This window comes from Salmo salar, chromosome ssa03 (assembly GCF_905237065.1).
Source record: "Salmo salar chromosome ssa03, Ssal_v3.1, whole genome shotgun sequence".
Lineage (NCBI taxonomy): Eukaryota > Metazoa > Chordata > Actinopteri > Salmoniformes > Salmonidae > Salmo > Salmo salar.
In genome coordinates, this window is record NC_059444.1 from 739095 (window position 1) to 755875 (window position 16781).

The window sequence follows — 16781 nt, forward strand, 5'->3', positions numbered from 1 at the left end:
CCTCTCTACTGTATATAGCCTCTCTACTGTATATAGCCTCTCTACTGTATATAGCCTCACTACTGTATATAGCCTCACTACTGTATATAGCCTCTCTACTGTATGTAGCCTCTCTACTGTATATAGCCTCTCTACTGTATATAGCCCCTCTACTGTATATAGCCTCTCTACTGTATATAGCCTCTCTACTGTATATAGCCTCTCTACTGTATATAGCCTCTCTACTGTATATAGCCTCTCTACTGTATGTAGCCTCTCTACTGTATATAGCCTCTACTGTATATAGCCTCTCTACTGTATGTAGCCTCTCTACTGTATATAGCCTCTACTGTATATAGCCTCTCTACTGTATATAGCCCCTCTACTGTATATAGCCTCTCTACTGTATATAGCCTCTCTACTGTATATAGCCTCTCTACTGTATATAGCCTCTACTGTATATAGCCTCACTACTGTATATAGCCTCTCTACTGTATATAGCCTCTCTACTGTATGTAGCCTCTCTACTGTATATAGCCTCTACTGTATATAGCCTCTCTACTGTATGTAGCCTCTCTACTGTATATAGCCTCTCTACTGTATATAGCCTCTCTACTGTATATAGCCTCTCTACTGTATATAGCCTCTACTGTATATAGCCTCTCTACTGTATATAGCCTCTCTACTGTATATAGCCTCTCTACTGTATATAGCCTCTCTACTGTATATAACCTCTCTACTGTATATAGCCTCTCTACTGTATATAGCCTCTCTACTGTATATAGCCTCTCTACTGTATATAGCCTCACTACTGTATATAGCCTCTCTACTGTATATAGCCTCCTACTGTATATAGCCTCTCTACTGTATATAGCCTCTCTACTGTATATAGCCTCTCTACTGTATATAGCCTCTCTACTGTATATAGCCTCGCTACTGATATTTTTCACTGTCTTTTTACTGTTGTTTTTATTTCTTTACCTACCTATTGTTCACCTAATACCTTTTTATTATTGTTTTTTTTATATATATTTTTTGAAATTGCACTGTTGGTTAGAGCCTGTAAGTAAACATTTCACTTTGAGGTCTACTACACCTGTTGTATTCAGCATTTCACTGTAAGGTCTACTACACCTGTTGTATTCAGCATTTCACTGTGAGGTCTACTACACCTGTTGTATTCAGCATTTCACTGTGAGGTCTACTACACCTGTTGTATTCAGCATTTCACTGTAAGGTCTACTACACCTGTTGTATTCAGCATTTCACTGTAAGGTCTACTACACCTGTTGTATTCAGCATTTCACTGTAAGGTCTACTACACCTGTTGTATTCAGCATTTCACTGTGAGGTCTACTACACCTGTTGTATTCAGCATTTCACTGTAAGGTCTACTACACCTGTTGTATTCAGCATTTCACTGTGAGGTCTACTACACCTGTTGTATTCAGCATTTCACTGTGAGGTCTACACCTGTTGTATTCAGCATTTCACTGTGAGGTCTACTACACCTGTTGTATTCAGCATTTCACTGTGAGGTCTACTACACCTGTTGTATTCAGCATTTCACTGTGAGGTCTACTACACCTGTTGTATTCAGCATTTCACTGTGAGGTCAACTACACCTGTTGTATTCAGCATTTCACTGTGAGGTCTACTACACCTGTTGTATTCAGCATTTCACTGTGAGGTCTACTACACCTGTTGTATTCAGCATTTCACTGTAAGGTTGAATACCTGTTGTATTCGGCGCATGTGACAAATAAACTTTGATTTGATTTGTCACTGCAACCTTAAAGGTCAAAGGTGTATGTAATACAGTCGTGGCCAAAAGTTTTGAGAATGACACAAATATTAATTTTCACAATGTCTGCTGCCTCAGTTTGTATGATGGCAATTTGCATATACTCCAGAATGTTATGAAGAGTGATCAGATGAATTGCAATTAATTGCAAAGTCCCTCTTTGCCATCCAAATGAACTGAATCCCCCCAAAACATTTCCACTGCATTTCAGCCCTGCCACTAAAGGACCAGCTGACATCATGTCAGTGATTCTCTCGTTAACACAGGTGTATCGGCGTTGAAAAATCATAATCGGTCGATCTCTAGTCCTCAGAGCATGCGCACACCAGCTGGCTGGTGTGTTTATGGACATATTTAATCGCTCCCTATCCCAGTCTGTTGTCCCCATATGCTTCAAGATGGCTACCATTGTTGCTGTACCCAAGAAGGCAAAGATAACGGAACTAAATGACTGCCGCCCCGTAGCACTCACTTCTGTCATCATGAAGTGCTTTGAGAGACTAGTCAAGGATCATATCACCTCCACCCTAGACCCACTTCAGTTTGCTTCAAATTGTCAGCCTCTAATGACTTCTTGGTGTCAATAGCTAATAAGCCAACAATAACTTTTGTTTCTGTGAGTTGCCAAAAAGAAAAACCCTGACTACCATTTTCCCATGTCACGTGATGTTGACTGATCATCCATCGAGGCAACTACAGGCTGTATGGGGGAAGAACAGACACCTGGAGGCTGTATGGGGGAAGAACAGACACCTGGAGGCTGTATGGGGGAAGAACAGACACCTGGAGGCTGTATGGGGGAAGAACAGACACCTGGAGGCTGTATGGGGGAAGAACAGACACCTGGAGGCTGTATGGGGGAAGAACAGACACCTGGAGGCTGTATGGGGGAAGAACAGGCACCTGGAGGCTGTATGGGGGAAGAACAGACACCTGGAGGCTGTATGGGGGAAGAACAGACACCTGGAGGCTGTATGGGGGAAGAACAGACACCTGGAGGCTGTATGGGGGAAGGACAGACACCTGGAGGCTGTATGGGGGAAGAACAGACACCTGGAGGCTGTATGGGGGAAGAACAGACACCTGGAGGCTGTATGGGGGAAGAACAGACACCTGGAGGCTGTATGGGGGAAGAACAGACACCTGGAGGCTGTATGGGGGAAGAACAGACACCTGGAGGCTGTATGGGGGAAGAACAGACACCTGGAGGCTGTATGGGGGAAGAACAGACACCTGGAGGCTGTATGGGGGAAGAACAGACACCTGGAGGCTGTATGGGGGAAGAACAGACACCTGGAGGCTGTATGGGGGAAGGACAGACACCTGGAGGCTGTATGGGGGAAGGACAGGCACCTGGAGGCTGTATGGGGGAAGGACAGACACCTGGAGGCTGTATGGGGGAAGAACAGACACCTGGAGGCTGTATGGGGGAAGAACAGACACCTGGAGGCTGTATGGGGGAAGAACAGACACCTGGAGGCTGTATGGGGGAAGAACAGACACCTGGAGGCTGTATGGGGGAAGGACAGACACCTGGAGGCTGTATGGGGGGAAGAACAGACACCTGGAGGCTGTATGGGGGAAGAACAGACACCTGGAGGCTGTATGGGGGAAGAACAGACACCTGGAGGCTGTATGGGGGAAGAACAGACACCTGGAGGCTGTATGGGGGAAGAACAGACACCTGGAGGCTGTATGGGGGAAGAACAGACACCTGGAGGCTGTATGGGGGAAGAACAGACACCTGGAGGCTGTATGGGGGAAGAACAGACACCTGGAGGCTGTATGGGGGAAGAACAGACACCTGGAGGCTGTATGGGGGAAGGACAGACACCTGGAGGCTGTATGGGGGAAGAACAGACACCTGGAGGCTGTATGGGGGAAGGACAGACACCTGGAGGCTGTATGGGGGAAGAACAGACACCTGGAGGCTGTATGGGGGAAGAACAGACACCTGGAGGCTGTATGGGGGAAGAACAGACACCTGGAGGCTGTATGGGGGAAGGACAGACACCTGGAGGCTGTATGGGGGAAGAACAGACACCTGGAGGCTGTATGGGGGAAGAACAGACACCTGGAGGCTGTATGGGGGAAGAACAGACACCTGGAGGCTGTATGGGGGAAGGACAGACACCTGGAGGCTGTATGGGGGAAGAACAGACACCTGGAGGCTGTATGGGGGAAGGACAGACAGCTGACTGGCCAAGACCAGTATGACTACCATTTCTTTCACATAGGAAACCTGATGATATAAAATCCTGATTAAAAGCATCATAAATCTTCACTTTTTCAGTAAGGATGCAGGAGTCTAAAACTACTTGCTTAGGCCAGGCAGGGAAGTCGAGGAATTACCCCGCTTCAGGGAATGAATTGTTTTTCCCGAATTTAGAGGGATCACTGACAGTCTGTCATAGCGCTAAGGAAGTAGTTTGATGATAATAATAATATCATTAATATAATATAGATCCATATTGTTTTTAGATGTATCTTAACAACTACACCAGGGTCAGAGGTTCTCTAATGCCAGCAATACGGCAGTGGTCGCTGATATCATTTGCAAAAACACCAAATACTTATGGGGATGGTTAGTCAGGATAAGGTCTTTAGTTTTTTTTACAATAGTCCGAATGGGTTTCGTTAACAGCTGAGTATAGCTCAAGACAGATATTCTTAAATTGATCTGAGACATGTGAAAGATCTCCTAACAACCAGTTCAAATACCAGATAAGGGTTTTAAATTATCCGAAATAATACCAACAGCCTCCGCCGAAGCGGCTGGGGGTCAGTAGACTGCGCCAATAAATATATACATCTTTTGGCTTATGCCCACTTTTGCAACAAACAGCTCACACATTTTGGGGACAGATATGCTAAGAGTGCCTGATCCTGCTAAGAGTCCATGATCCATGATGCCATCAGAGTAGATCTCTCTTATCCATGATGCCATCAGAGTAGATCTCTCTTATCCGTGATGCCATCAGAGTAGATCTCTCTTATCCATGATGCCATCAGAGTAGATCTCTCTTATCCGTGATGCCATCAGAGTAGATCTTTCTTATCCATGATGCCATCAGAGTAGATCTCTCTTATCCGTGATGCCATCAGAGTAGATCTCTCTTATCCATGATGCCATCAGAGTAGATCTCTCTTATCCATGATGCCATCAGAGTAGATCTCTCTTATCCATGATGCCATCAGAGTAGATCTCTCTTATCCGTGATGCCATCAGAGTAGATCTCTCTTATCCGTGATGCCATCAGAGTAGATCTTTCTTATCCATGATGCCATCAGAGTAGATCTCTCTTATCCATGATGCCATCAGAGTAGATCTCTCTTATCCGTGATGCCATCAGAGTAGATCTCTCTTATCCGTGATGCCATCAGAGTAGATCTCTCTTATCCATGATGCCATCAGTCTCTTATATGCTCACCCTTTTTTTTAATCTATCACATCTGAAAATGTTCTGGTCCACAACGTCAACATCCTCAGCCAGGTCTCTGAGATGGGCTAGTGTCATGCACCCAGACATGAGGCTTTGTCCATTTTATATGTAAAAGTCCAAGCCCTCTGCGAGATTTAAAAACAGCAGGAGTATCCATGGTGATGCGTGAGTCAATAGAACTGAATGAGCTAGCCACTGTGGGCTTCCTGATTGGATTCAAAGTTGCAGCTCTAATAGTAGAATTCCGGTCAATGTGCGCAAGATTACTGTTTCCAATACCCCTATGCTTATGAGCACATGTAGCAAAACGATAGCTTGATATTAAACTATTAATAGGTGGATTCTTTCCAGGAGCTAACAGATGTCAATGGAAATTAAATTAACAGGCACGGAATTACTATTTGCAATGTCCCAATCAACATGGGAAGCTGTGGTGGAATGATATCGCTGTGATTTAATGGGAGTAAATACCTTTGAGGAGCGTGATTTGATCAGTCATTTGCCTCAGAGCTGCCATGTAGTGTTTGGATAGGATCCAGGCACCTAGATGATTAGGGTGGATTCCATCCTCCTTATAGAGCATTCTCTGCTTCATTAGGTGTCAAAGTTGTCTACAAAAGGTACACCAATGGAGCTGCAGTAGTCACGTAGCCAGTTGTGAAGCGCTAGTAGCCTGCTAAAATGTTCACTACATCGACCCAGTGAGGGCACAGAGACAGAAATTATAGAATATTTTTTTGTGTCCAGCAGAGATCCAATCAGTTCTGTTTCAGCCATTCCGAGCTACCATTCCTAATGGAATTAAATCCCACATGGACTGCAACAGCATCAACCTCTGTGTATTGACGTAGACGGTGGGGAACCTAGTAATATCCTGTTCTTGTTCCCTCGGGAAGATCATGTTTTTTCTCCAGTAACTGAGACATTTGGTACCTTAGAGCTGCCTAAAAGAACAGCCGGCGAGATGGGAGAGGAAATACGCCCATTCCTACACCTCATATGATTCAGGATGACTCGTCGAGGACTGGCGAGAGCCGCCATCTCGCACAGCTGCAACTCTTGGCACCCGGTTGAAGCCTCCCATAACCAATGAATCCTCATTCACCGTAGCAGCCACCGGAGAGGGAGACAGAACGAAGGCGCAGGTACCTCCTGAGCCTCATTGACCGTAGAAGACACCGGAGAGGGAGACAGAACAGGGGACGAAGGCACAGGTACCTCCGGATCTGATCACGAAGTTGAAGCCCCAAGGGATGAAGTTGCTGGAATCTCTGTATCCAGGGCAGCGATGCTGTTTGAAGTCTGTATCAGGTCCGGGCTTCCCACCACTAAGGAAGCCCCTATTGCCAAAGGCCGCTGCTTTTGACTTCGACGACGAGTGAAGTACCTCCATGGCACAGAAGAAAAAAAAAATGTATGAAATGAAATGTATGCATTCACTACTGTAAGTCGCTCTGGATAAGAGCGTCTGCTAAATGACTAAAATGTAAAATGTAAAAAAAATAGTTGGCAGGGCCGAAAACAGGAACATCCACTAAGTCATCCAGAAGCATCCTACTAACTCCATATTTCAGGGAAGGGGGAGACCCTTTCAGGGAGGGATCCCTGCAGTGCACCGGCCAGTTGGCTGTGGAGAGACGACACAGTAGCGACACTCCCACCAGGCCAGAGAGGCGACCAGCTACTGGAGTAGAACAAAAAGGGAAGTAGGTGGGCGTGGATTCCCCAGTCGTTTATGTAGGTTCGATACCTCTTTGCTAAGAGTAGCCACTTCGTCTCTGTAGTCCTCTGCAAGCAAACAGTTGGCCCCTCAGATGGGGGAAGGGCTGACTAGTCCTTTGGCATTGTCCTCTGTCTTCCAACTCCAGGTGTCAGAGAGCACATAAATTAGGGCCGAGCCTAAAGAGTTTCTACAGTAGAGTAAAGTATTTTTTTATTGTAGAGCATAGTTTCTACAGGACAGTAGAGTTGGTCCTGTACGGCAGGACCAAATCGGAGAGATAGGAGCAAGCCCATGTAATGCTTTGTAGGTTAGCAGTAAAACCTTGAAATCAGCCCTAGCCTTAACAGGAAGCCAAAGGCTAGCACTGGAGTAATATGATACATTTTTTGGGGTTCTAGTCAAGATTCTAGCAGCCGTGTTTAGCACTAACTGAAGTTTATTTAGTGCTTTATCTGGGTAGCCGGAGAGTAGAGCATTGCAGTAGTCTAATCCAGAAGTCACAAAAGCATTGATTAGCTTTTCTGACATCATTTCTGGACAAAAGTTCCAGATTTTTTGCAATGTTACGAAGATGGAAAAAAAGCTGTCCTTTAATATTCTCGTTATGTTCATCAAAAGAGATCAGGGTCCAGAGTAACGCCGATGTCCTTTACAGATTTATTTGAGATGACTGTAGAACCATCAAGATTAATTGTCAGATCCAACAGAAGATATCTTTGTTTCATGGGACCTAGAATTAGCATCTCTGTTTTGTCCGAGTTTAAAAGTAAAACATTTGCCGCCATCCCCTTCCTTATGTCCGAAACAAAGGCTTCCAGTGTAGGAAATTCTGTGGCCTCGCCATGTTACATTGAAATGTACAGCTGTGTGTTGTCCACATAGCAGTGAAAGTTGTGTTTCCGAATGACATCACCAAGAGATGAGAGATTTGATATAGGCCAATAGTTTTGTACATTTTCCGGGTCAAGGTTTGGCTTTTTCAAGAGAGGCTTTATTACTGCCACTTTTACTGAGTTTGGTACACATCCTGTGGATAGGGAGTCATTTATTGTTCAACATAGGAGTGCCAAGCACAGGAAGTAGCTCTTTCAGTAGTTTAGTTGGAATAGGGTCCAGTATGCAGCTTGAAGGTTTAGAGGCCGTGACTATTTTTAATGAATGTGTTGTTGGATTCTGGGTTAAACTTGGAACCTTGCTATCCTAGAGACTTGTTTTTACATCAGAAGTGAATGGTTATCTGTAGGAGCCAGATGGTTTTGGAATGTGCTGGGTGGACGGGAGGAAGTCACAGGACCGCTATGGGGGATACGGATGGACATCTGTGGATTAGGCAAATGAAGGGTTGAGGTCAGATCAGATCCCCTTAAGGGAGAAATTATGGTTTATTACCCTATTACTTCGTCTTCCTGTCGAACCATAATAGATGTAAGGATTGGAGAGAAGGAGTTCCTACATTTGAGTATATATACTTGTGGTGGTGGAAACATGTTTTGTCTAATGCAGCTGTATTGATCCTCTGGGAAGAATTAAACTTGGTTAAGCTTTCATAGTGTCCATTGAGTTAATTACTCTGAGAATTAGAACCTAACAGTGTCGTAGAGATACAGGATGTGTGTGTCTCCGTTGATCCTAGGTCCTGTCAGTTCAGGACAACTGAGTTTTGGAGAAAAACGCAGATTCAAAGAGGAGTCCGTAATTTGCTTTCAAATGATCATGATCTTTTTGTCAAGAAGTTCATGAATTTATCACTGCTGAAGTGAAAGCCATCCTCTGTTTGGGGACGCTGCTTTTTAGTTAGCTTTGAGACAGTATCAAAAATACATTTTGGAATGTTGTTGTTCTCCTCAAATAGGTTGGAAAAATAGGATGATCGAGCAGGAGTGAGGGCTCTTTGATATTGAACGCCACTGTCTTTCCAATGTAGTTGGAAGACTTCCAGTTTGGTGAAGCACCATTTCTGTTCCATTTTTATGGAAGCTTCAGGGCTCAGGTATTTTCTGGAAGCTTCAGGGCTCGGGTATTTTCTGGAAGCTTCAGAGCTCGGGTATTTTCTGGAAGCTTCAGGGCTCGGGTATTTTCTGGAAGCTTCAGAGCTCAGGTATTTTCTGGAAGCTTCAGGGATCAGGTATTTTCTGGAAGCTTCAGGGCTCAGGTATTTTCTGGAAGCTTCAGGGCTCAGGTATTTTCTGAAAGCTTCAGGTATTTTATGGAAGCTTCAGGTATTTTCTGTATACCAGGAAGCAAATTTCTTGTGACAAATGTTTTTTTGTTTTTTTTAGGGGTGCGGGGTAGAAGCTGTTGAGGAGCCTTTTGGTCCTAGACTTGGTGCTCCGGTACCGCTTTCCAAGAGGTATCAGAGAAAACACTCTATGACTTGAGTGACTGGAGTCTCAGACAATTTTATTGGCTTTCCTCTGACACAGCCTATTATATAGGTCCTGGATGGCAGGAAGCTTGGCCCCAGTGATGTACTGGGCCATTCGCACTACCCTCTGTAGCGCCTTACGGTCAGATGCCGGGCAGTTGCCATACCAGGCGGTGATGCAACTGGTCAGGATGCTCTCAATGGTGCAGCTGTAGAACCTTTTGAGGATCTGGGGGCCCATGCCAAATCTTTTCAGTCTCCTGAGGGGGAAAAGGTTTTGTCGTGCCCTCTTCACGACTATCTTGGTATGTTTGGACCATGATAGTTTGTTGGTGATGTGAACACCAAGGAACTTGAAACTCTCGACCTGCTCCACTACAGCCCCGTCGATGGTAATGGGTCCACGATAAACTCCTTTGTCTTGCTCACATTGAGGGAGAGGTTGTTGTCCTGGTATCACACTGCCAGGTCTCTGTCCTCCTCCCTATAGGCCATCTCATCGTTGTCGGTGATCAGGCCCACCACTGTTGTGTCATCAGCAAACTTAATGATGGTGTTGGAGTCATGTTTGGCCACGCAGTCGTGGGTGAACAGGGGATACAGGAGGGGACTAAGTACACACACCTGAGGGGCCCCAATGTTGATGATCAGCGTAGCAGACGTGTTGTTGCCTACATTTACCACCTGGGAAGTCAAGGATCTAGTTACTAGGCAAGTCAGTTAAGAAACAAATTCTTATTTACAATAATGGCCTACCCCGGCCAAACCCAGACGACGCTGGGCCAATTGTGAGCCGCCCTATGGGACTCCCAATCATGGCCGGATGTGATGCAGCTTAACCCTAACGCATCTTGCACTGAGATGCAGTGTCTTAGACCAGTCAAGAGCCAAGCTACTCTCTGTACTTACTGGTGGCACAGACCCTGTTTCATCCTCTCCTACACCTACATTACCATAACGATTGCATCTGATGTTGGGCTTGCAACATGTCTATCCTTTTAAGGTTAGCATCAGTTTGTAATATTCTCAACAAAGATTATATTATCAAAAGAGAAATAATGTCATAGACTTAAGTAGAAACTTTGAAGACATGTGTTTGTCTTTGTGTGTTTGTGTGTGCGTGCCTGCACGCGCGCGTGTGTGGTGTGTGTGTGTGTGTGTTTGCGTGCGTGCGTGCGTGTGTGTATGTGCACTTACAGGTTTGTCCTGCCTTCTCTCCCAGGTATCGGACGCGGTTCCGGCCGGCCTATAAGATCGCCTATAAGACGGTGACAGACCTGGAGTGGAGGTGTTGCCCTAGTTACCAGGGACCAGACTGCTCTGAGCTGAAGGCTGCTCCTAACAGACAGACAGTACCAGCAGGGTCACAGCCACCCCAAACCCAGTACCCAAACAGACAGACAGTGACAGCAGGGTCACAGCCCCACCAGACCCAAAACTCTGGGGAAGCACCACTCTACCCCCAGACCAGATCCATCCCTGGACAGACCAGACACCCACAGAGTAAGATACTTGACAACATGACATGTTGCTGCTTTCTCAATCCTCTTCTTAAAGATGGATTCGTATATGTGTGTTAATGTGTTGTATTGACTTAATTGTGTCCTCTGTCTCAGGGCCAGAGAGGAGGGAGACGGGGGTGTACGAGGGGAGGCATGGAGGAGCAGACAGAGACAGGGTGCGTCTCCTGGAGGGGGAAGTGCAGCGCCTCTCCCAAACAGTGGGGGCGCTGCAGGCTGCGATGACTGGGCTTAGCTCCACTCTGAGATCTGACCTGCAAGAGGACACCTCCAAGATGCTGGTCACCCTGCTCAACAACCTCCGCCCTGTGACCCCTGACAGTGTCTACGCCCCCGACATAGAGCAGGCCGCAGTACCATCAGACAACCACCAGGGGTCAGTGATCGACGGGCACCAGGCCACCAGGGGGCCAGTCCAGGGGGACAGGGGGCTGGAAAAGATCCTGGCCAGGTTGGATGATGTCAACACCTCTCTGAAGAGTAAAGAGGAGGCTCTGGAGGAGCTGAGAGGTACCGTGACCTCACACAGCGGTCATATCCGCCTGCTGCTTGATGCCTCTCAGACACAGCAAGACCCTGACCCTAACCCTGTTGGGGGTGGAGCCCCCGCTGACCTGGAGGTGCTACTAGAGAAATACGTGGACAGGCAGCTGGGCTTCCTGAGGAAGAACATGGAGGACAGCATGGAGAGAACGATAGAGGAGAGGATAGGGAAGGAGGTGGAGAAGCTGCAGAAATCCTGTGATGGAAGGATCCAGTTGATGGAGAGGAGGTGTGAGGAGGAGCGGGAGAGAGGACTGCTCAGTCGGACTGAGATGGTGGACAAGGAGGAGCAGCTAAAGGAGGAGATCAGGGGGTTGAGACTGGACATCACTGCCTCTGACCAGCCCGGCCGGACACTCAGACAGACTGATCCCAAACCCAGCCTTAGACAAACTGCCCCTGCCAGACAGACCGACCTGGCTAGACAGGATAACCAGCCTCCAGGTATCCTACCAGCTGTCCAGCATGGTGACCTATCTGACCTGTGGAGGGAGCTGGAGCGTGTGGCGGAGGCCCATCGCATCCTGAATGCCCGCATGGACAATGAGCTGCAGTACCTGTCCTCTCCACGGGGGGAGCTAGAGGGAAAGGGGTTAGACATGGAGGGGTTAGGACTAGAGGGAGAGGTGGGGTCTCGGATGGAGGAGTTAGAGGCGCGTTTGAATGTGACAGAGCAGAACGCTGAGGTCCACTGTTTCTACGTGGAGGAGAAGCTGACCCGGGCACTAGCCGAGCAGGGGACGGAGCTACGACAGCTGCTGGAGGAACGAGTAAACGTACTGGAAGACCAGTTTACCACCATGCTGGTCGAGATGAACAACGAGTCATATCCTGTTGGAGGAGGAAGGAGCGTGGACCTTCAGGTACTGTAGGTAGACAACTAGGGTAGAGGAGGACCAGTTTTCAGAACGCTGTTGGTTTTAATCTCAGACCTGGTGATAGAAAGTGGGAGATGATCTGGCAACCAGAGGGTTGCTGGTTTTAATCCCAGACCTGGTGATAGAAAGTGGGAGATGATCTGGCAACCGGAGGGCTGCTGGTCTCAGTTCCCAGGTACCATCTCCAGCCGTTGTGCCGTTGTGGGTGCTGCACTGCAGATCCTAGGTTCCATCTCCAGCCATTGTACACTTGAGGAGCGCTGCACTGCACATGACAGTGTGTTTGTGTGTTATGTGTCCATGGTAACAGATTCTGTTTTGTTCTCTCCTGCAGGCTGAGTTGAACAACAACAAGTTTCTTCTGCAGGGTCTGGATGACAAGGTGACCACTGTGGCTGAGCTCTGTGCTACCGGCTGTGGTGGAGGACCTAACACCGGAGGGTTTCCCAACACCAACCCTGGAGCTTCCTCCCACCCTGTAGTTCTGGACAGTGTGGTGAAGGACCTGAAGCTCTGTCGTAACGACCTGGATATCCTCCACACGGATGTGACGGTCAACTCTGACAAACTGAGAGAGCTGGAGGAGATTATAGACAGGCAAATGGCAGGGCAGAAGTGGAGCGTGAAGACGGTGGAGGACCTCCAGAGGGGGATGGTAATCCTGCAGGACAACGTAGGGGGTCTGGGGGGGGCAGTGACAGGGCTGGGGGACTCTCTGAGCAGGTACACCCAGGACCTCACCAGGATGAACACCACCTACAACACCTGCTGCCAGGTTGGGGCAGGGGTCAAAGCAGGGGCCAGGCCAGGGGAAGGGTTAGGTGGGTTTGGTGCCACAACCATCAGTCCAGGCAGGATCCAGAGTGCGTCTGAGGGTGTAACGGTCCCCAGAGGAGAGGTGGAGGGAAACAGCAGCAGCCAGATGGAGGAGCTGAGAACCAAACTGGACAGCCTCACTAACCAGGTAGTTATCTAGTAGTCTGTTATCTCAGTAACCAGGTAGTTATCAGGAAGTCCGTTATCTCACCAACCAGGTTGTTATCTAGTAGTCTGTTATCTCAGTAACCAGTTAGTTATCTAGTAATCGTTATCTAGTAATCAGTTATCTCACTAACCAGGTAGTTATCGATTAGTCCGTTATCTCACTAACCAGGTAGTTATCAGGAAGTCCGTTATCTCACCAACCAGGTAGTTATCTAGTAATCAGTTATCTCACTAACCAGGTAGTTATCGATTAGTCTGTTATATCACTAACCAAGTAGTTATCTAGTTGTACGTTATCTCACTAACCAGGTAGTTATCAATTAGTCTGTTATGTCACTAACCAAGTAGTTATCTAGTTGTACGTTATCTCAGTAACCAGGTAGTTATCAATTAGTCTGTTATCTCACTAACCAGGTAGTTATCTAGTAGTCTGTTATGTCACTAACCAGGTAGTTATCTAGTAGTCTGTTATGTCACTAGCCAGGTAGTTATCTAGTAGTCTGTTATGTCACTAGCCAGGTAGTTATCTAGTAGTCTGTTATGTCACTAACCAGTTAGTTATCTAGTAGTCTAGTGGTCAGTTATTAGTTAGTGGTTAACACTGTTATCTGTGTTGATATCTTGTTGTAATTTCATTGACATCATTAAGATTGCTCTTCTTCTTGTTAGGTGCTTCAGCGTTGCTCTGGTGTGTCTGGGGTGGAGGGGCGTGTCCAGCGCCTGGAGAAAGTGTGTGTTCAGCTGGACGGGGTGTCGGCCAGGGTGCGGGGGGTGAAGGAGGGGTTGGAGAAGCACATCGCTGGGCTGTGGCACCACGTCAGCCGGGTCAACACCATGCTGGAAAGACAGGCTGCTGACATCACCACCCTAAAGACCAGGAGCACTGACACCAACGCCAGGGAGACAGGTCAGTATTATACTGCGGATGATGAATGGGTGAATGAATGGATGGATTTGTTACTGTGTAGTTAAAAAAAATTGCACCAAAGAAAACAAGTGGTCAACAACAATACAGATAAAAATGAATAAATAAACGGTGTGCAGGTGTAGTTAGAAGCTCAGGGGCTTGTATAAAAACCACACCACCAAAAACTATATACAATACATACAGTTGAAGTCGGAAGTTTACATACACCTTAGCCAAATACATTTAAACTCAGTTTTTCACCATTCCTGATATTTAATCCTAGTAAAAATTCCCTGTCTTAGGTCAGTTAGGATCACCACTTTATTTTAAGAATGTGAAATGTCAGAATAATAGTAGAGAGAATGATTTATTTCAGCTTTTATTTCTTTCATCACATTCCCAGTGGGTCAGAAGTTTACATACACTCAATTAGTATTTGGTAGCATTGCCTTTAAATTGTTTAACTTGGGTCAAACGTTTTGGGTAGGCTTCCACAAGCTTCCCACAAGAGCTGGTGTAACTGAGTCAGGTTTGTAGGCCTCCTTGCTCGCACACGCTTTATCAGTTTTGCCCAAAAATTTGCTATGGGATTGAGGTCAGGGCTTTGTGATGGCCACTCCAATACCTTGACTTTGTCGTCCTTAAGCCATTTTGCAACAACTTTGGAAGTATGTTTGGGGTCATTGGCCATTTTGAAGGCCCATTTGCGACCAAGCTTTAACTTCCTGACTGATGTCTTGAAATGTTGCTTCAATATATCCACATAATTTTCCTGCCTCATGATTCCATCTATTTTGTGAAGTGCACCAGTCCCTCCTGCAGCAAAGCACCCCCACAACATGATGCTGCCACCCCCGTGCTTCATGGTTGGGATGGTGTTCTTCGGCTTGCAAGCCTCCACCTTTTTCCTCCAAATATAACGATAGTCATTATGGCCAAACAGTTCTATTTTTGATTCATCAGACCAGAGGACATTTCTTCAAAAAGTGCAATCTTTGTCCCCATGTGCAGTTGAAAACTGAAGTCTAATATTTTTATGGCGGTTTTGGAGCAGTGGCTTCTTCCTTGCTGAGCGGCCTTTCAGGTTATGTCGATATAGGACTCGTTTTACTGTGGATACAGATATTTTTGTACCTGTTTCCTCCAGCATCTTCACAAGGTCCTTTGCTGTTGTTCTGGGATTGATTTGCACTTTTCGCACCAAAGTACGTTCATCTCTAGGAGACAGAACGCGTCTCCTTCCTGAGCGGTATGATGGCTGTTGGTGTTTATCCATTGTTTTGTTTTTTTTTGAACATCAGGTACAGACTCAAAGCGTGAAGCAAGCCGTCAGCCATATGTCTGTGTAGGATGGAAAAATTACTTGAGTCATGTGCAAAGTCGATGTCCTAACCGACTTGCCAAAACTATAGTGTGTTATCAACTGTAAGTACAAAAATAAAAAGCTTTGTTAAAACAGATAACAAAACCTACTAATTGTAAATGTACAAATTAACTGATCAGTAATCACAAATATTTGTTAAAATTTGTTTTGATAAATGTGAGTGTGTCAGAGTTAGGCTATATGGAGGAGATTACTGAGTAGTTTGGTTCGTCAGGCTGACCCCCAGTCTTCATGGAGGAGATTACTGAGTAGTTTGGTTCATCAGGCTGACCTCCAGTCTTCATGGAGGAGATTACTGAGTAGTTTGGTTCATCAGGCTGACCCCCAGTCTTCATGGAGGAGATTACTGAGTAGTTTGGTTCATCAGGCTGACCTCCAGTCTTCATGGAGGAGATTACTGAGTAGTTTGGTTCATCAGGCTGACCCCCAGTCTTCATGGAGGAGATTACTGAGTAGTTTGGTTCATCAGGCTGAACTCCAGTCTTCATGGAGGAGATTACTGAGTAGTGTGGTTCATCAGGCTGACCTCCAGTCTTCATGGAGGAGATTACTGAGTAGTTTAGTTCATCAGGCTGACCCCCAGTCTTCATGGAGGAGATTACTGAGTAGTTTGGATCATCAGGCTGACCCCCAGTCTTCGCTTGAAGTTATTGAGGGAAGATGATGTTTTGGCAATGTGAAGATAAGAATTTCAGAGTATGGTAACTCTGTATCTGATAGACAATTGGCTTCAGTATGTCAGGTGCATCAGTGGGGAGGGTGAAGGTTATCGCAGTGTCTTGTGTTAAATATATGGATTTCAGAATTAACCTGGAAGAATCCATTGAAGGGTTTAGGTAAACTATCTGGGACCTGGAAGAATCCATTGAAGGGTTTAGGTTAAACTGGGACCTGGAAGAATCCATTGAAGGGTTTAGGTTAAACTGGGACCTGGAAGAATCCACTGAAGGGTTTAGGTTAAACTGGGACCTGGAAGAATCCATTGAAGGGTTTAGGTAAACTGGGACCTGGAAGAATCCATTGAAGGGTTTAGATAAACTGGGACCTGGAAGAATCCATTGAAGGGTTTAGGTTAAACTGGGACCTGGAAGAATCCATTGAAGGGTTTAGGTTAAACTGGGACCTGGAAGAATCCATTGAAGGGTTTAGGTAAACTGGGACCTGGAAGAATCCATTGAAGGGTTTAGGTTAAACTGGGACCTGGAAGAATCCATTGAAGGGTTTAGGTAAACTGGGACCTGGAAGAATCCA

At 46.3% G+C, this 16781-nt stretch overlaps 1 protein-coding gene across 2 annotated transcripts in view; it reads left to right on the forward strand.

The window, feature by feature from the left end:
* LOC106595984 (EMILIN-2) overlaps positions 1-16781 on the forward strand; it is a 79360-nt gene that overhangs the window by 14245 nt on the left and 48334 nt on the right. For both annotated transcript variants that reach the window (XR_006769028.1, XM_045714353.1), the window contains exons 3-6: positions 10537-10817; positions 10931-12240; positions 12590-13219; positions 13909-14146. Coding sequence is in view for 1 of the 2 variants with exons in the window: in XM_045714353.1 (XP_045570309.1) it covers positions 10537-10817; positions 10931-12240; positions 12590-13219; positions 13909-14146 (2459 nt within the window). In the remaining variant the exon portion in view is untranslated. The remainder of the gene's footprint in view (positions 1-10536; positions 10818-10930; positions 12241-12589; positions 13220-13908; positions 14147-16781) is intronic.